General features: G+C 44.7%; 1 protein-coding gene across 10 annotated transcripts in view; it reads left to right on the plus strand.

Moving 5' to 3' along the window:
* The window catches only part of nr2c1 (nuclear receptor subfamily 2, group C, member 1), a 161237-nt gene that overhangs the window by 118099 nt on the left and 22928 nt on the right, over nt 1–20210 (plus strand). For 9 of the 10 annotated variants that reach the window (XM_070897679.1, XM_070897682.1, XM_070897677.1 and 6 more), the window contains 7 exons: nt 7467–7551; nt 9777–9956; nt 10583–10730; nt 11423–11516; nt 11600–11799; nt 12946–13120; nt 19938–20059. In XM_070897679.1, coding sequence (XP_070753780.1) covers nt 7467–7551; nt 9777–9956; nt 10583–10730; nt 11423–11516; nt 11600–11799; nt 12946–13120; nt 19938–20059 — 1004 coding nt within the window. The remainder of the gene's footprint in view (nt 1–7466; nt 7552–9776; nt 9957–10582; nt 10731–11422; nt 11517–11599; nt 11800–12945; nt 13121–19937; nt 20060–20210) is intronic. The other variant, XM_070897683.1, reaches the window with a different exon arrangement.

Here is a 20210-nt window from a genome sequence, read left to right on the forward strand (position 1 = left end):
CCTCCCTCCCTCCCCCTCTCCCTCCCTCCCCCCTCCCCCTCTCTCCCTCCCTCCCCCTCTCTCCCTCCCTCCCCTCCTCTCTCTCCCTCCCTCTCCCTCCCTCCCCCTCTCTCCCTCCCTCCCTCCCCCTCTCTCCCTCTCTCCTCCCTCCCTCCCCCTCTCTCCCTCCCTCCCTCCCTCCCTCCCTCTCTCTCTCTCTCTCTCTCTCTCTCTCTCTCTCTCTCTCTCTCTCTCTCTCTCTCTCTCTCTCCCTCCCCCTCCCGCTCAGCAACACGAACGACTGCAGAATTCTCCCTGGCTGAAGCACTTTCACACAGATAGGAAGATGGTTTATTTAATCTTTTCTTGGCTTATAAATGTTTATTCAGGTTGGATTTATTTGTATAATATTTGTAGAAGTATAAATAAGGATTTATTGTCGAATTTAATGAGTTCCCTTCCCCCTCCCCCCGCCCCCCCTCCTCGTTCTGGACGCCTAATTTGTAACCTGCGCCTGATTTTTTAATGTGTAGAACAGGTTTTTTCAGTTCTACAAAAATCTTCACTGGCTCCATTCTACTTTAGTTTGGAGTACATTTTCACTGTGGAAACTTTCAAATCAGGCGTCAGTGGCTGGATACGGCCCCTTTTGAAGAAAAAATTCTGTTCTAAACTAGAACTGTACTACCTGACTAGAACTGCAGAAAAAAAATGTGGAGAATTGTGCTTTCTAAAATAGTCCGTTCTCCACCAGTTGCTCCTAAAAATCAGGCGCGAATCATGTGGAAACTTGGGCCCTCTATTTCTGTCTTACATTTATTTAATGTCCCAGCTTCCACAGCTCTCTGAGGCAGCAAATTCCATAGATTCACAACCCTCAGAGAAGAAATTCCTCCTCATCTCAGTTCTAAATGGGCAGCCCCTTATTCTAAGATCATGCCCCTTGTTCTAGTCTCCCCTATCAGTGGAAGCATCCTCTCTGCATCCACCTTGTCAAGCCCCCTCATAATCTTATACATTTCGATAAGATCACCTCTCATTCATCTGAATTCCAATGAGTAGAGGCCCAACCTCCTCAACCTTTCCTCATAAGTCAACCCTCTCATCCCCGGAATCAACCTAGTGAACCTTCTCTGAACTGCCTCCAAAGCAAGCATATCCTTTCGTAAATATGGAAGCCAAAACTGCATGTAGTATTCCAGATGTGGCCTCACCAATATCCTGTATCGCTGTAACAAGACTGCCCTGCTTTTATACTCCATCCCCTTCGTAATAAAGGCCAAGATTCCATTGGCCTTCCTGATCATTTGCTGTACCTGCATACTATCCTGTGTTTCATGCACAAGTACCCCCAGGTCCCGCTGTACTGCAGCACTTTGTATTTCTTTCTCCATTTAAATAGTAACTTGCTCTTTGATTTTTTTTCTGCCAAAGTGCATGACCGCACACTTTCCAACATTATACTCCATCTGCCAAATTTTTGCCCACTCACTTAGCCTGTCTATGTCCTTTTGCAGGTTTTTTATATCCTCCTCACACATTGCTTTTCCTTCCATCTTTGTATCGGCAGCAAACTTGGCTATGTTACACTCAGTCCCTTCTTCCAAGTCGTTAATATAGATTGTAAATAGTTGGGGTCCCAGCACTGATCCCTGCGGCACCCCACTTGTTTCTGATTGCTAACCAGAGAATGAACCATTTATCCCGACTCTCTGTTTTCTGTTTGCTAGCCAATCTTCTATCCATGTTAATATATTACCCCCAACCCCGTGAACTTTTATCTTGTGCAGTAACCTTTTGTGTGGTACCTTGTCAAATGACTTCTGGAAGTCCAAATACACCACATCCACTGGTTTCCCTTTATCCACCCTGTTTGTTACATCCTCAAAGAACTCCAGCAAATTTGTCAAACATGACTTCCTCTTCATAAATCTATGCTGACTCTGCCTAACCATTTGCTTTTCCAAATGTCCTGTTACTGCTTTTTTAATAATTGACTCCAACATTTTCCCAACCACAGATGTTAGGCTAACTGGTCTATAATTTCCTGCTTTTTGTCTGCCGCCTTTTTTGAATAGGGGCGTTACATTTGCAGTTTTCCAATCTGCTGGGACTTCCCTAGAATCCAGGGAATTTTGCTAAATTACAACCAAAGCATCCACTATCCCTGCCGCTACTTCTTTTAAGACCCGAGGATGCAAGCCATCAGGTCCAGGGGATTTATCTGCCTTTAGTCCCATTATCTTACTGAGTACCACCTCCTTAGTGATTTTGTTAATTTCCTCACCCTCCCCCATAGCCCCTTGACTATCCACTGTCGGAATATTGCTAGTGTCCTCTACCGTAAAAACTGATACAAAATACTTGTTTGGAGTTTCTACCATCTCCATGTTCCCCATTACTAATTCCCCGGTCTCGTCCCCTCAGGGACCAACATTTACTTCAGCCACTCTTTTTCTTTTTATATACCTGTAGAAACTCTTGCTATCTGTTTTTATATTTTGTGCTCGTTTACTTTCATAGTCTATCTTCCCTTTCTTAATCATTTTTTTTAGTCATTCTTTGCTGGCTTTTGAAAGCTTCCCAATCTTCTGTCCTCCCACTAGTTTTGGCTACTTTGTATGCCCTTGTTTTTAATTGGATACCGTCCTTTATTTCTTTAGTTAGCAGCGGATGGCTATCTTTTCTCTTACACCCTTTCCTCCTCACTGGAATATATTTTTCTTGAGATTTGTGAAATATCTCTTTAAATGTACACCACTGTTCATCAACCGTCCTACACTTCAATCTGTTTTCCCAGTCCCCTTTAGCCAACTCTGCCCTCATACCTTCATCGTCTCCTTTATTTAAGCTTAGTACGCTGGTTAGAGATCCAACTTTCTCACCCTCCATCTGAATTTGAAACTCAACCATGCTATGATCACTCATTCCAAGGGCATCCATTACTAGGAGATTGTTTATTAATCATTACACAGGACGAGAGCTAAGATAGCCTGCCCCCTGGTTGGTTCCGTTACATAATGCTGAAAGAACCCATCCCTTATGCACTCAATGAGCTCCTCCTCAAGGCTACCCTGACCAATTTGATTTGTCCAATCAATATGGAGGTTAAAATCACCCATGATTATTGCTGTTCCCTTTTTACAAGCCCCCACTATTTCCTGGTTTATGCTCCGACCAACAGAGATGCTACTGTTCGGGGGCCTATATACTATGCCCATCAGTGACTTTTTCCCCTTATTATTCCTTATCTCCACCCAAACTGTTTCAACATCCTGATCCTTTGAACATATATCGTTTCTCACTATTGCAGTGATTCAATCCTTTATCAATAGAGCTACCCCACCTCCTTTTCCTTTCTGTCTGTCCTTCGGGATTGTCAAATACCCCTGAATATTTAATTCCCAGTCCTGGTCACCTTGCAAACACGTCTCTGTAATGGCTATCAGATCGTACCCATTTGTCTCAATTTGTGGCGTCAACTCATCTATTTTGTTACAAATGCTACGTGCATTTCGACAAAGTGCCTTTAAATTTGTTTTACTACCCTTTTTTCCTGCTTGTTTCCTCTCTCCTTCAAACTCACTTTCTTTATTTTTGCTTTCTAATTCCACTTTTCTCCCCTCCCTACTGAATCTACTCTCGGGTTCCCATCGCCCTGCCTACCTCGTTTAAACCCTCCCCAACAGCACTAGCAAACCGCCCCCCCCCCGCCCCCTGCGAGGATATTGGTCCCGGCTCTGTTGAGGCTTGTACAGGTCCCACCTCCCCCAGAAGCGGTCCCAGTGCCTCAGGATACTAAAGTCCTTCCGCCTACACCATCTCCCCAGCCACGTATTCATCTGCTCTTATCTTCCTATTTCTGTACTCACTAGCTCGTGGCACTGGGAGTAATCCGGAGATTACTACCTTTTGAGGTCCTGCTTTTTAATCTCTCTCCTAGCTCCCTAAACTCTGCCTGCAGGACCTCATCCCTCTTCCTAACTATATCATTGGTATCGCTGTGGACCACGACCTCTGGCTGTTCACCCTCTTCCCCCCCCAGAATGCCCTGCAGCCGCTCAATGACATCCTTGACCCTGGCACCAGGGAGGCAACAAACATCCTGGAGTCACGTCTGCGGCTGCAGAAACTCCTGTCTACTCCCCTGACTCTGGAATCCCCTACCACAAAAGCTCTTCCATTTTTTTTCCTCCCTCCTGTGCAGCTGAGCCACCCGTAATGCCATGGACTTGGCTCTGGCTGCCCAGAGCCACCATCGCCCCCACTGGCACTCAGAACAGAGTACCGGTTGGAGAGCGAGATGGACTCGGGGGACTCCTGCACTACCTGCCTAGTCGTCATCTTCTGTCCAGGGGTCACCCAAACCCTCTGCCTGCACACTGTGGGGTGACCGCCTCTAGAAACGTGCTATCCATGTAGCTCTCAGTCTCGCAGATGCACCGCAGTAACCCCAGTTGCCGCTCAAGCTCCGAAACACAGAGCTCGAGTTGGTGCAGCCGGAGACACCTCCTGCACATGTGGTCGTCCCGGCCGCGCAAGGCAACCAGGATTTCCCACATGCCACAGGATGTGCAATCCACGGGACTGAGCTACACTGTCATCCCTCTCGTTGCCCTCGCAGCTATCGAGTAGAACTAAACTCTAAACCTTAGCAAAACACACCCAGCAACTACTCAACAATGAGCTGATTTAATTAACTGGTTCTCCTTTGATGATAAGGATCACATATATTTATTTACAGTTCTTACTTACAACAATGCCAAATGTTTCCTACCGAAAGAAAAGGATAAAATACTCACCAATCCACCAGCCAATCACTTACCCGCTTGGCTGTGACATCAACTTCGATTTCTTTTTACTTTGTTTACTTTCTGCCCCTGTTGCAGCTGGTCTCCTCCCGACTGCCGCTGCTCCAAGCTGCCGCCACCCTTAGTGAACTAGTTGAGTTTTTACGACATTCCGACAACTTCATGGTCATATTTACTGATACCCTGTACCAGGTTTTATTTTTTAATTTATTGTTTATATATGCTTCAAGTAACTTTTCCCAACGTGAGTTATATTGTTGGAAGGTAGGAGATGCGTCACTGAAATATTCTGTATCGGTAGAAGTTAACACTTGAATACTAGGCTGCTTTCTTAGTCACTCCAGTCAGTACTCCTGTGAACTTTCCTCTTGCGGGCACATACAAACAGTATTGAACTTAAGACACATCATATTCACTCTCCCAACTCGTTCTTTCCCACAGTTTCTATATTGAAGGATTCTGTACCATTCTCTGTTGGTTCTTCTTCTGACAATCCGTAACTAGTTCAAGACTTTCGCCTTTACATAAGAACATAAGAAATAGGAGCAGGAGTCGGCCATTTGGTCCCTCCAGCCTGCTCCGCCATTCAATAAGATCATGGCTGATCTGATCATGGACTCAGCTCCACTTCCCTGCCCGCTCCCCATAACTCTTTACTCCCTTTTCGCTCAAAAATCTGTTTATCTCTGTTTTCTGTTATATTAGCATGGATAGAGGATTGGCTAACTATTACTCTCAACCCCGTGAGCTTTTATCTTATGCAGTAACCTTTTATGTGGCACCTTATCGAATGCCTTCTGGAAATCCAAATACACCACATCCACTGGTTTCCCCTTATCTACCATGCTCATTACATCCACAAAGAACTCCAGCAAATTTGTCAAACTTGATTTCCCTTTCATAAAACCATGCTGACTCTGCTTGATTGAATCATGGTTTTTCCAAATGTCCCGCTACTGCTTCCTTAATAATGGACCCCAGCATTTTCCCAACGACTGATGTTAGGCTTTTAAAGCCCAAGCTTGGGTGCCAGCTAATCTCGACTTCCTGATGTAGCTTGCCTTCTCGATCCATTCCATCTTTCCCTGCTGTGCCTCAGTCCATCACCTTGAGCTTTTCAATGTATTTTTTTTAAGAGACTGTGGTGCTGGGTAACCTAAAGAACTGAGAAAGGGAGAAGAGTAAAGAAGATGCCTTCGCATGCCTGTAGGTATCTACAGTAGTGTAGTTATGTTACTGGACCAATAATCCAAAGATCTGGACCAATAATCCAGAGAACGAGAGTTTAAATATCACCATGGCAAATTGAGAATTTGAATTCAGCTGGGGAAAAAGTCTGGGAATAAAAAGCTGTCTGATTGTAAATCCACCCTTTCCTCAGCTCACCTGCTGCTGGAACTCACATCCATGCCTTTATTATCTCTAGACTTGACTATTCCAACGCACTCCTGGCTGGCCTCCCACGTTCTACCCTACGTAAACTAGAGATGATCCAAAACTCGGCTGCCCCATGTCCTAACTCGCACCAAGTCCCGCTCACCCATCACCCCTGTTGGCTGACCTACATTGGTTCCCAGTTAAGCAACGCCTCAATATCAAAATTCTCCTTGTTTACAAATCCCTCTATGGTCTCGCCCCCTCCCTATCTCTGTAATCTCCTCCAGCCCCACAACCTCCCCTCTCCCCTCCCCGAGATGTTTGCGCTCCTCTAATTCTGCCCTCTTGAGCATCCCTGATTATAACTGCGCAAACCTTGGTGGCTGTGCCTTCAGCTGCCTCAACCCCAAGCTCTGGAACTCCTCCCTAAACCTCTCCACCTCTACTTCTCTTTCCTCCTTTAAGATGCTCCTTAAAACCTTTGGTCATCTGCTGTAATTTCTTCTGTGGCTCAGCATCAAATGTATTTGTTTTGTCTTAAAACACTCCTGTGAAGCGCCTTGGATCATTTTATTACTTTAAAGGCGCTATATAAATACAAGTTGTTGTTGTAAATACCCAACAATGCCCTTTATTAAGAAAGGAAACCTGCTGCCCTTACCCGGTCTGGCCTACATGTGACTCCAGTCTCACACCAATATGGTTGACTTTTAACTGCCCTCTGAAGTGACCTAGCAAGCCCCTCAGTTGACCCACCTACTCAGGGCAATAAATGCCGGCCTTGCTAGTGACGTCCACATCCCAATAAATGAATTTTTAAAAAAAATAACAAAATAAAGTATGGAATTGTAGTGCTTCTATGCTGTGTTTGTGACCAAGTTTTAAACTTTTGATAACCTAGTTAAATGTTGGGGTGTACTGTTTGCTTCAAATTGGTCAGTAATATGTTAATCTGTAGGTAATGTTGCACGTTTAAACTTTCCTGTGCCTAATCTTCACTGGAGCAGTTGGAGAGTAGCTGTGGCGAGTTCGCTGACTGAAGGCTGACACTGGAAAATAATCGCAACTCAAGATATTCAAAACTGCCCACCTGCTAGTCGTTTCCGCAGGAGTTCTCCCGATCTCCTGTCATAACTTTGACCAAAACCCCACAATAATGGTGTTTCTCCACGACTTCCCTGAAAGTTACTGCAGGAAATCTGGAGAATGCCCACAGAAATTCTAGCCCTTGATCCTTTTTCTGTATTTTTTTTTAAAGAGAAAAAAACCCCACATGTATTTATATTTCCGCCTCTGTAGATTGTGACCGATGCTACATCAGCAGAGCAAAGTGCGGTTAAACCACCACTGGAGTTTTGTGTTGTTTGTGGGGACAGGGCTTCAGGTAAGAAAATGCTTCTTTAATCTCTGACAATTGAAAAAAAATTGGTTTGAGTTGGTTTTTGATTACACTGAAATAATACTTCCAACTTGTTTTTAGTGGTTGTGAATTAGTTTTAATTGCACACGCAATTATATCCCTTAAGGCAGCTAGAGGTTTGACATTCTAAATCTGGAGACTCTCGAAGCTCTTCCGTTTGCTCATCCTTGTTTGTTTTTATACCCATCTTGAAAATCTGTTAATACAATTGTCTGTCCATTGTTGGCCAGTGTTCCAATGTTTGTTTTGAGAGATCTGATTGGTCTTTCCAGCCCAATTTCTCTTATCTCATTGGTCCCACATACCTCATTGACAGGGCTGTCAACCAATGAGGGTGGTAAATGTAATAATGCCCTTTTAGAAAGAGAGCAATCGGATTCAAGATTCAATATCTGTTGGCAGTCCGCTGTCTGGTGCTTCATTCTGCTCTCGGACTCCCTGAAAGAGTGAAAAGAGTCAAATAGAGCCAACAACATAAAGTGTTGGAAGCATAGCGTGAGAGGAAGGAGGGTAGAGAGTGGAAGCAAAATGGCAGGATACAAAGAATTAAGAGTGGGAGAAAAACAGTGACAATTGAAGGAACAGGCACTTTTTGCTTTTGGCTGTGTTATGTTTTTCAGCTAAGTTACAAGACTACTGATTGTACTGTGTATGTGTATACACACTCTCGCCTGAGTCAGAAGGTCGTGGGTTCAAACCCCACTCCAGAGACTTGAGCACATAATCCAGGCTGACACTTCAGTGCAGTACTGAGGGAGTGCTGCACTCAGGTGTCATTTTCAGATGAGACTTTAAACCGAGGTCCCGTCTGCCCTCTCAGGTGGATGTAAAAGATCCCATGGCACTATTCGAAGAAGAGCAGAGGAGTTCTCCCCGGTGTCCCGGCCAATATTTATCCCTCAACCAAGTAGATTATCTGGTCAGTATCTCTTTGCTGCTTGTGGGATCTTGCTGTGTGCAAATTTGCTGCCGTATTTCCCCACATTACAACAGTGACTGCACTTCAAAAAGTACTTCATTGGTTGTGAAGCGCTTGGGAGGTCCTGAGGTTGTGAAAGGAGCTATATACATACAAGTTGTTTCATCTGTCTGTCTATCTCTCTCTCTATATATAATATAAATCTTCCATCTCCACACAATTCCTGTCACCTTTTTCCCATTTAGAAATTGCTATTTCGCTTTAAATTCTCTTGCCGCATTTATTATGAAAACTGCCTCGGTAAACTTGTCATGTTGCAGCACCTCTGCTGGCAAGTACATGTAATTACAACATGACACATTTACAGAGGCAGTGGCCATTCTAACTGGAAATATGAATTTATGGTGGAAATACAAAAATAAGTATTGAATGAATGACTTTAAAGTGGAGACTGAATTCTATCTGTGCACCCTTGGTCCTGTTAGCCCCTAACCTCACTTCACCTGAAGACTACACGTGATCTTGACCCTGCACATGCAACTCCACGCAAGATTGACTAGTAGAAGTATAATTTTATATATATGGTGTGTGTGTGTGTGTGTGTGTGTGTATAAACTCATTGCCACTTAGATCACGCTGGGAATATCCAGCTTTCAGATCTGTAGACCTTGGCCCAATCAAGCAACTCTGCATAAATACAATCGGCTCCCCAGAGGATCCGTGATTGTCACTATCCTTTTTCTCTTTTTCAACCTAAATGATTAAACTACAGTGTCAAGTGAAATTTGACAAAATGGTATCATTTGTTGACTCTTTCTGTTTGGATCAGCCGCTCCCTACAGTTTGGAGCACTGCAGTTCTATGCTTGGGGGTCACAGTTCTGCTTGAATCCAGCTCTACATTTCTCTGGAGCTGACTGAGGGATTTAACATGTACAGTGACCACACATCTCTACACTTCTTTCTGTGCTAACTGCTGCAGTATTTTTCCAGTGGAATATTGCAAGCAATCTTCCCTTTAAGCTGCAGGGTGCGCAGCGCACTGGAGGTCCCGTGCAGCAGGCTCACTGGCCTTTGAACAGAAAACTTGTGCATGCGCAGAATTGTGAATGGGCCACACAGCCCCAAATAATTAGAGGGAACGTTGAGTGCAAGTGTTTGTCATTTCTAGTTAACTGGTTATTGTCGATTTTGTTTCTATCTTGGTGGATCCTATGATTTTATACTGAAATGCTAATCTTGTTTCTTCTTCTCCTCTCCTACCTATTTAGGACGCCATTATGGAGCAGTGAGCTGTGAAGGCTGCAAAGGCTTCTTCAAAAGAAGCATAAGGAAGAACTTGGTGTATGTGTGCAGAGGGTCGAAGGACTGTGTCATTAACAAGCACCACAGAAACCGCTGCCAGTACTGCCGGCTGCAGAGGTGCCTGGCACTGGGGATGAAACAGGACTGTAAGTGAAGGACTCCACCTCCCAATGATCCCATCTCGCCCAAGTCCACTCATTAACTTAAATGTAAAAGCCTACATAAACTAGAGGGGATCCAAAACTCGGCAGCCCGTGTCCTAACTCTCACCAAGTCCCACTCACCCATCACCCCCTGTGCTCGCTGAACTACATTGGCTCCCAGTTAAGCAACGCCTCGATTTCAAAATTCTCATCCTTATTTTCAAATCCCATGGCCTCGCCCCTCCCTATCTCTGTAATCTCCTCCAGCCCCACAACTCCCCTCCCCGAGATGTCTGCACTCCTGAGTATCCCTGATTTATAATCGCTCCACCATCGGTGGCCATGTCTACTGTTGTCTGGGCCGCAAGCTCTGGAACTCCCTCCCTAAACCTCTCCGCCTCTCTACCTCTCTTTCCTCCTTCAGGACGCTCCTTAAAACCTACCTCTTTGACCAAGCTTTTGGTCACCTGCGCTAATTTCTACTTATGCGGCTCGGTGTCAAATTTTTTATCTCGTAATACTCCTGTGAAGCGCCTTGGGATGTTTCACTACGTTAAAGACGCTATATAAATACAAGTTGTTGTTAAGTAATTACACAAACCCCTGTGATGCTCTTTGCTTTTCAATAGCTGTTCAGTGTGAACGGAAACCCATCGAAGTTTCTCGGGAAAAGTCTGCAAATTGTGCAGCCTCGACTGAAAAGATTTACATCAGGAAGGATCTGCGGAGTCCTTTAGCCGCAACGCCCACCTTTGTAACAGACAAGGAAAGTGCAAGGTACCACATCAGTTCCACGCGGTTATCGTGAAGGGCACATGCACAGTACTTAACCTTGAAGATATACAATAAAGGCCGTATCAGTCTAGTTTAGACACAGAGAAGACCAAAATTGATTGGGGGTGTGTCAGACTTGTTAATAAAAGCAATAATTATTTTTTTCAAGAGTCATGTGTGAGGTTAAAGTGCTGCTTGCAGTATTGAAGATGGTTCAGTTGGTAAGGCCTCTTTACAGAAGACATTTGTTATGAAGCAAACAATGCAGAGACTCAACGATTTCATTGCCCAGAATCATACACTTGTTCCTCTTGATTTTCTTCCTAGTTTCTGTGCAAACCACAAACGAAATTCAAACTATCGGAAGCAAAATCCAATTTTGAGGAGCGCCATTCTAACATTCGTATTCTTGTACATTATTGGTAGACAAACTCAAATGAGATTACTCACAGACACTAGCTGACTTACTCGGAGTAGCCAGCCACCGTTGGGGAAGAGGGCGTACCGCACTTCCTGGTATTTCCCTTGTGGTTCTGGGAGGGGTGCTGGTGACAGTGGAAAGTCGGATTTCTGGTAAACTGGAGGTGGGGCTGGTGGTGCTTGGGAAGAAAATGAATAAATTGATTACCGAAGGGAGTAGACTGTGAAAGGGTTTGTTATACAAATGCAAATACTTTCACTTTCTTTTCATAAAGACCTGCAGGCCTTCTGGAGCCAGGGATGCTGGTAAATATACAACAACCACTGCTGAAGACGGAGAGTGCTATGTTACTCACAGCCGAGAACAAGGTGAGATGCGGCCCAGTGTACTCTGCTAAATTCCACGGTCTCCTGTAAGTTTGATGTTCGGATAAACAAACCTTGATAACCAGTGCTTTTCATTTCAGGCTGAAACCTGTCAAGGTGATTTAAGCACTCTTGCAAATGTGGTCACATCACTTGCAAACCTAAGCAAATCAAAGGATCTGTCCCAAAGTAGTGCTGATTTATCGGGGATTGACGCCTTAAGTAATGGAGATGCTTCTTTATCAGAAATGCAACAGGATGACCAGTCTGCCAGTGATATTACAAGGTAATTATCATCTGTTGAGGCACACTAGACACTCGAGCAGCAGGCATGTGTCATTTTGGACAACTGTATAAACTATTGGGCTGGATTTTCAGGTGGTTTGCGACCAGGTTTTTGCCACATTTTGACCCTCCGCAAAGCCCGAGCGCAGTCCTCGGCTTTTTGTTTGCGGCGGCTCTTGGAAGCACCGCTGGGGAGAGCTGCGCCGGACGAGTAACGATTCTCATCGCATTACCGTCCGCGTTTCGGCACTCACCCGGACCCGTACACTGCGCCCCAAACACCGACGGGTAAAACCTAGCGGTGCAGCCCTGCCGGCAACGGTCAGTTGGAAAACCTGCAAAAAAGGTAAGTTAAAGTTTTTATTAATTTTTTTTGCAGCGATTTATTTTAGTTAAGGGTCTTGGTAACGTTGTTTGAATGTTTTTTGGAATGTTTTTTTTCTCTTCCCTCCCAAGACACCTTTCGCTACGCTCCCGACCCCACACTAAAGTTGGCGAGGATCGTGTTTTTGCGATGTGAATAATTGTGCAGCCCTTCCCATACGATGCGCCCCAAAGGCCGAAAGTTCGGCTTTAAATCGGTAATGCAGCGAAAATGGTCATTTTCACGTATCGCTTGCGTTTTCGGCTGAAAATGCAACCCATTGTGTACAATTCTGCTTTCTGATTTTTTAATTAACATTTTCTTCACAGTTTGGTATTATTTTGAAAATTATTCAAACCAAAGTATTTTCAATTATCTTATTCAGCGATTAGAGCCTAACATAACATCTGTGGTTGACAAAACTCCTTTCAAAGTCCCCCTCACTTCCACAGCAAACAAAAAAGCATGATAGAAATTATTTTTGAAAATTAAGAGTAAGTGAATATTATTATTTGCCTTTAGAGCTAGTGAAAAAATACAAAGCTTATCCAGGGCACTTGTGTAAAAATCCACACCAAACATCCCACCGTCATTATGCTGGCGAAGTGTAGACCTCATAGTTACTAAAGTTAGCTACAGCACTGGAGTGTCAGCCTCTTCAATCCATTGATTTATTGATTACAAGTCTTCATACTATATTACCACTATATGTAGTGCAGAAATGTGCCTGTGAACTTTACCTGAATAAAACGTGCCTGTGTTTTCTGATTGTTGGTATTTCAGGGCATTTGACACACTCGCAAAAGCACTAAACCCCGCAGAGGGGACAGCTGTTCAGAACTCGGCAGAATGCATGGACACCTCGGGCACCAACATCCAGCTGGTTAGCGGAGAGCAGTCCCTTCCTGTTGTGGAGATTGAGGGTCCCATTCTCAGTGATGTGCATGTCGCTTTCAAGGTATGGTTATGCACATTCCATGTTCAAGTTATTCCGGCACCGGATTTTACATTTCTCCACACTGCCACAGCTTTTATTGCTGTTTGTTTTATAAGCTTCTGATGGGGCTGTTAGAATACATTTTCTGAATGTTATACTGGAAAGTTTAATGACACCGTTTCAGAATTTCTGATTTGAACAGTGGACCATATTTTCTCTTTGCCACTTTAACAAGCATGTAATAGATGAAATCCTGTTGCCCTTGAATGCTGGGTAGACTGAAATCTTCTGGTTTGTTTGCAGTTTTTTTTAAATACTAAAACATTTTTCAGAATTCCAAAACCCCAAACCATTTCTTTATAGTTCTAAGTCCTACTGTGTACTTTCATTTGAATGAATTAAATAAATATGGAACTCGTTACCACATGTTACCAGTAGTTGAGGCAAAAAGCATGGGTACATTTATGGGAAGGCTCATTAAGCACGAGGGATAGAGGATTAGAAGGATATGTGGATCGGGTTAGGTGGGAGGAGGCTTGTGTGGAGCAGAACCACCAGCGTAGACCCAATGGGCTCAAGTTTCGACTCGAGTTGCTCCTATTTTTTTGGAGCAACTAGTTTAGAATGGAGTATCTTAGAAATTGCAATTCTCGGCATTTAGTTTGCTCCAATTCTAGTAAGTTAGAATAGTTTTGTTTTAGAACAGTGTTTTTTCAAAAGGGGGCGTTACCAGCCACTTACGCTTGTTTTGCAAGTTTAGGCAGTGAAAACTTACTCCAAACTAACTTAGAATGGAGTAAGTGTAGATTTTTGTACGCTCAGAAAAACCTTGCCTACATTTATAAATCAGACGTAGGGAACGAGAGATGGAGGGGGGGGGGGGGATAGGAAGTGAGAGTGAATAATGCTTGTAAACTTCCCTTAAAACACGTCACTTTTACAAATAAAGAGCCATCATCAATAATAAATGATAAATAAATCAATAAATCAACCACTAAATCAATCCAAAAAAAATTTAAAAATAAAAAATCATTCAATAAATAAAAAATTGAAAGTTTCTACTCACCTACAGCAGCACTGAGAGCCCGCCAACAGCCTGCTGGGATGAGACCCCCCCCCCCCCCCCCAGGAGATGCTGGGTGAGCGGGTCCCGCCGCCGCTCAGGACTTCGGGCGGGCCCTGCTGTCGCTGAGGACTTTGGGCGGAGCCTGCCCCCAGCAGATGCCGGACCGCCGCTCAGGACTTCGGGCGGGCCTTGCCCCCAGTGGGATGCTGGGTGGGCGCGCCCCGCCGCCGATGAGTTCGGGCAGGGCCTGCCCCCAAGAGATGCCAGGCGGGCTGCCGCGGAAGAGGTAAGGGCTGTCGGGCCACTCGGCCTGGGATGGGGTGACGTCCCTTTGGCCAGGGATAGGGTCGTCACCCGGAGACAGGATGTGCTGGGAGGGCCAGGAGCTACTGCACATGCACGCAGCCTCCACTGCATGCACGCAGCTGCCGGCACTTTTTGGCGCAGGATTGTAGCTCTGCCCCCAGCAGCCCCTGTTGCACCGCGCCGAGCTGGAAACGGAGAATTGCGAGGTAAGTATTCAGCGCAATTTCTGTTCTACATATTAGGCAGGCCTCTCCGATGTGCGCCATTCTAGCGGGGGTCCGAAACTTGAGTCCAATGGGTGGAATTCTGTGCTGTAAAGTTTGATGTAAAAGAAAGAATAATTTATATTTATATTGTGCTGTTGAGGTAGAAAATTGTTCCATAATGGGAAAGAAAATGGACACCGAGTCAAAAAGAAATATAGGTGGGGTGAGCAAAAGCTTGGTCAAAGAGGAGAGGAAGGTGGAGAAGTTTAGGGAGAGAACTTCAGAGTATGAAGTTGCTGCCATTTTACTTACAAAAATGACTCTCATGGTTTGTGATTTTAATTTTGTGTTGCTATCAGTTTTGCAGTTGCACTAATAAAAAAAAAATGACTAAAGTAAAACATTGTATTCATTTTGATTACACACCACTAATTTTGTTTATCATAGAAAGTCAGACAAATTTAGAATCAGAAAAATTTACAACACAGAAGGAGGCCATTCAGCCCATCGTGTCTATGTCGGTCGAAAAAGAGCTACCCAGCCTAATCCCACTTTCTAGCACTAGGTCCGTAGCCCTGTAGGTCACGGCTCTTCCAAGCAGTGCATATCCAAGTACTTTTTAAATGTGGTGAGGTTTTCTCTCCAGACCCCCATCGTCCTCTGGGTGAAAATGTTTTTTTTCTTCTCCCCCTCAAGTCCTTCTACCAATTACTTTAAATCTATGCCCCCTGGTTTTTGACCCCTTTGCTAAGGGAAATGGGTCCTTCCTATCCACTCTATCTAGCCCCTCATAATTTTATACACCTCAATTAAATCTCCTCCCACCCTCCTCTGTTCCAAGGAAAACAAACCCCAGCCTATCCAATTTTTCCTCATAGCGAACATTTTCTAGTCCTGCCAACATCCTTGTAAATCTCCTTTGTTACCCTCTCACTTGCAATCATATCTTTCCTGTAATGTGGTGACCAGAATTGCACGCAGTACTCAAGCTGTGGCCTAACTAGTGTTGTATACAGTTCTAGCATAACCGCCCTACTCTTGTATTCTATACCTCGGCTAATAGAATTAGCCTATTCACACCTCTGTATCTTCCCATTTATTGTGTATTCTTCCCCAAATGCATTACCTCACACTTCTCCAGATTGAATTCCATTTTTTGCCCAACTGACCAGTCCGTCGATATATTCTTTACTGTCGACCTTTTTATGCGGCCATGAGCAGCATGGAGGCCCTGACCTGCAAGAGACCATCAGCGGCAAGTCAGGGCCATAAAAGGAGCGGCGAGCGGCGGTCATGAGCAGTGTGGTGGCATACCCCTGCAAGGTACAGCGCGAGCTGGTGCAGGAGGGCAACGGCAGCCAAGAGTGACATCAGCAAGGTCCAGGTCGGTGATTGGAACGTGGGCAGGTGCAGCAGGAGTGGTGAGGTCGGGGCGAAGGAGCTGTGAGAGACTGTAGAGGGATGTGATCGGGGCTCGGGGGAGGCGTGAGTTTGGGGCCAGGGGCCCAGGAACAGCTGGGGCCAGCCCACACTGCGATATGTGTGCGCACTGGGTCCGTGCAGCAGAGCAGGTCTCCAGTTGTCTTGGTTAACCCTTGCCACTGGACCAAGACCTCGCTGTCAAGCCCGTGTGGTGGCTGGTGTGCAACGCTCACCACACGTTAAAAAAATCCACGCACAGGCATCTTCCACCCTTCAACATGTAGTTCGGGTTCTTCTTTGGAAACACCTGTGAACTCATCCTTTTGACATGGAAGCAGGTCATCCTCGTTTCGAGGGACTGCCTATGATGATGACTCAACCACACGGCCAATTTTTGTATCATCTGCAAACTTCTTTATCATGCCCCTTACCTTTAAGTCTAAATCATTAATATATACTACAAAAAGCGAGGGACTGAGCCCTGTAAACCCCATTGGATCAGCCTTCCAGTCACACATGTTTTAAAACTCTGGCAACATTCATCTTTTAAGACATATATTTCAGGAGTCCAATGTTGGAATCCAAAAAGCCAGCATACAGCAACAGAGTGGCAAGGGAATTAAGTTCATTGTGTCTCGTGTCACCTGAGGTGGTTATAGGTTGTCAGGGGCAGGCAGAGTGACCTCCTCTGTAACCTCCCTGAATTAAAGGGCAAAAATAATTGGATTTAAACAGTGAATTAAATATTGAGGGGACATGTCCGTCACAAAGAAATTGCGACAGAAAATGAATTCAAGCTGATGGAGAAGATGGGAATATTTTGGAGATTATATCTCTGGCAGGTTCCTATCTGAATCGAGGTTCTCTCCATTCAAAATAAAACTTAACCATTGAATTGATTCCAATCACTAATGTTTAACCTTTTTGCCAAAATAGGCAATCTTGCGTGTGCTTAGTAAAATAACGTGGGTACATTGTGGTTTTGTTTTGTAGCGACTCTCTATTTCAGCATAATACTTACTTCGGAAATTGTAATCAAAAATTAACAGTTGGTGTCATAATAGAAACATGTCATCATTTTGGTTTCTAATTGTTTGGTATCCTTATGAGAGAAATATTTCCAAATGCACAAGTCAGTAAAAACTGACCAAGCTGTGACCCGCTAGCCTGGTTAGCGGACCTGCGAAGGCTTGGCAACTCCAGTTCTATTTATATTTTAGTTTCTTATTCCACTGGTTTCCCATTCGTGGCCAAGATACATGCCCAGGCAGCCTGCAATAAAGGGCCTGAAATTCCAGTTAGACAGATCTTTGGTCAAAGAAACAGAAAGATGCAACCTGGTTTCCACCCTGTGTTTTAGCTCCAACCATTTTCCAAAGGGGTTGAGAGTGCCTAACCCGACAGTTTGCTCCTAAACGGCCCTTGAAAGAAAGAAAAAGATTGACTTTTGAAGCGTAGTCAATTACAATTATAGGGAAACGCAATCACCTGCTCGAGGTGTGGGAAGGGATTCAGTCGGTCATTTGACCTGCTAAAACACCAGCGAGTTCACACTGGGGAGAGACCGTTCCCCTGCTCAGTGTGTAGGAAGGAATTCAGTCAGTCATCTGCCCTGCTGACACACCAGCGAGTTCACAAGTGACTGCAGGGTTTGGATTCTGCTGTTATTGCTGCTGTTATTCGCATCCCTACTGAATCGTGTTCATTCTGTTGGTTGGCGTTTGTTTCTGCTGATAAACTCCAGGCTAGTTGAAGGGTTAATATTTTGATACTTCAAATAACAGTGTTGATATTTGATGTCTCCAAGATAAGAGGAGACTAATTGATTTCCTGTTTCTGACTGCTCCATTTTTGATCGGGGTGGATGAGCAATAAGAGATTGAGGCGGAGGAGCAGTGAGAGATCGGGGCCCAGGAGAGGCGAGGGCCCAGGGGCAGCACAAGCCAGCCCACACTGCGATCTATGGATAGTAGGAGTATGTGTGCACACTAGGTCCGTGCAGCAGAGCTTGGTCTGCGGTTGTCTTGGTTGACCCTTGTCACTGGATCAAGACCTAACTCTGTCAAGCCCATGTGGTGGCTGGTGTGCAACGGCCACCCCACATTAAAATAATCCACGCACCGGCCTCTTCCACCCTTCAATCTGTAGTTCGGGACCTAGAATGTCAGGTCCCTCATTGAAACACCTGTGAACTCATCCCTTTTTGAGGTGGAAGCAAGTCATCCTCGATACGAGAGACTGCCTAATACTAATACTATAGGGAAACGCAGCTATCAATTTGCACACAGCAAGATCCCACAGCATTGACCAGATAATCTGCTTTGGTGGTGTTGACTAAGGGATAAACATTGGTCAGGACACCAGAACTCCCTGCTATTCTTTGAATAATGCCATGGGATCTTTTACGTCCGCCTGAGAGAGCAGATGGGTCCTCGATAAGACAGCCCCTCAGACTGAGTCCAGAGTCCTACCACTGAACCATGGCTGACCCTCGAGGAAGGGAGGGGGGGGGAAGGGAAGAAGGGAGAGAGAAAGGAGGAGAGAAGAGATATGCCAGCTGAAAGCTTGAATCAATCCCACTGAGGCCCCCAGGAATGGCTCCAGTCCTGGCTGGAAGTAAGGTTATAGATCTTTGAGCGAATCGATTGCCTTTCTGTCCCAGAGTTATGGCTCCCATTGGAGCCAAAGACCAACATGGCCCTCTAGCAGATGCAGTTCCCCCTTCCTGCTGGCTGGTTGAAGTAGGCATGTTGATGTGCATTTACAGGTATAATGTGTCCGGCCCAAGTGTGTTTTTAAAACAAAACATTCCTTCCCCCCCCCCCTGCGGATTTGGGACTGGATTAGTGTCTGTGGCTACAGGAAGCTGGGAGTCCCACACAGTCACTCTTCTGCCAGTGAAGCAGGAGCACTGGAATTTCAGCCTCAGAAACATTGAGTACTTCTGAACTATTTCAATTTCCTAGTTGCTAGAGAAACCGCTGGATGATGAAGGGTTGGTTACCTAGTCATTTTTGTTGGATTTTCATGATCCACGCATCCTTTTTTTGATATTGATTAGAGACACAATTTCTAGATTTAGATGGCCTTGGCCAGCCTTAAAGTTTAACGTGGAAAGTAGCTGAATTGTGAATTGCATGACCATTCGTATTTTATCTTATTAACATGAGAATAGTTGTCACCTTTTTGATTTAATCCTTTTGTACCTCAACATTTCCACTCCCTTTTTTATTGTACCTCCTTGTATTTCATTTTTTTAAATTTTGTTTTGGTTTATGCAAATCGTATGTTTTTAATTCTAAATGGATTAGGCTGCTGAAAATCCTCAATGGGCAGTTTGAGTTCCACGGTAGTGGTTGCTGGCAATGAACTAGCAGTTTTTGACGTAGTATTGCTTGGAAAGTACCCAATGCTGTGGAGTAAAGGAGCTGGTATTAAAATGTGCACTGTATTACAGGACATTAAAGGCATTGCTTGTAAAGGTGCAACATTTAAGCTGTCACACAGCGATCCGGAGACTGCGCTGTCTGTTGTGTTTTTGTGTACTTGTGGTTGTGTCACGGTTCGGGTAGTGTCCTGGGGAAGAAAAGCAAAATTGCAAGTCAAGGCCGTCATATCAAGATATACCATGACGTTTATGAATGTTGTAATTGGTTTAAACGCCTAGTCAAACGATCGAAATCTAGTCGTAAATGAGGGACAGGCTGTAAAGACTAACAGGATCGCTTTTGGTAGTGTCACTAACTGCAAACTGAAATTCTTCTACTACCAAAGGAAGCTATTCAGACTGGGAATCGGTTATCTTGATATTCAGCAAGTGCTTGCTTTCTATCTGCAGCTAACCATGCCGTCACCTATGCCAGAATATCTGAATGTGCACTACATCTGCGAGTCGGCATCAAGGTTACTATTCCTCTCCATGCACTGGGCCAGGTCTATTCCAGCCTTCCAGGCTCTTGGGTTAGTGATTTATTTTTTAACAATTGTCTCTTCCAGTTTGTCATTTAGTACTTATTGTGACATGCACATACAAGTGTGGTTCTCCCATGCCAGGGTGGGGGGGGATGCATGGTTAGGATGTTTAGCTGCAAATTTGTTCTGTCCCTTTCAG

This window comes from Pristiophorus japonicus, chromosome 13 (assembly GCF_044704955.1).
Source record: "Pristiophorus japonicus isolate sPriJap1 chromosome 13, sPriJap1.hap1, whole genome shotgun sequence".
Classification (NCBI taxonomy): domain Eukaryota; kingdom Metazoa; phylum Chordata; class Chondrichthyes; family Pristiophoridae; genus Pristiophorus; species Pristiophorus japonicus.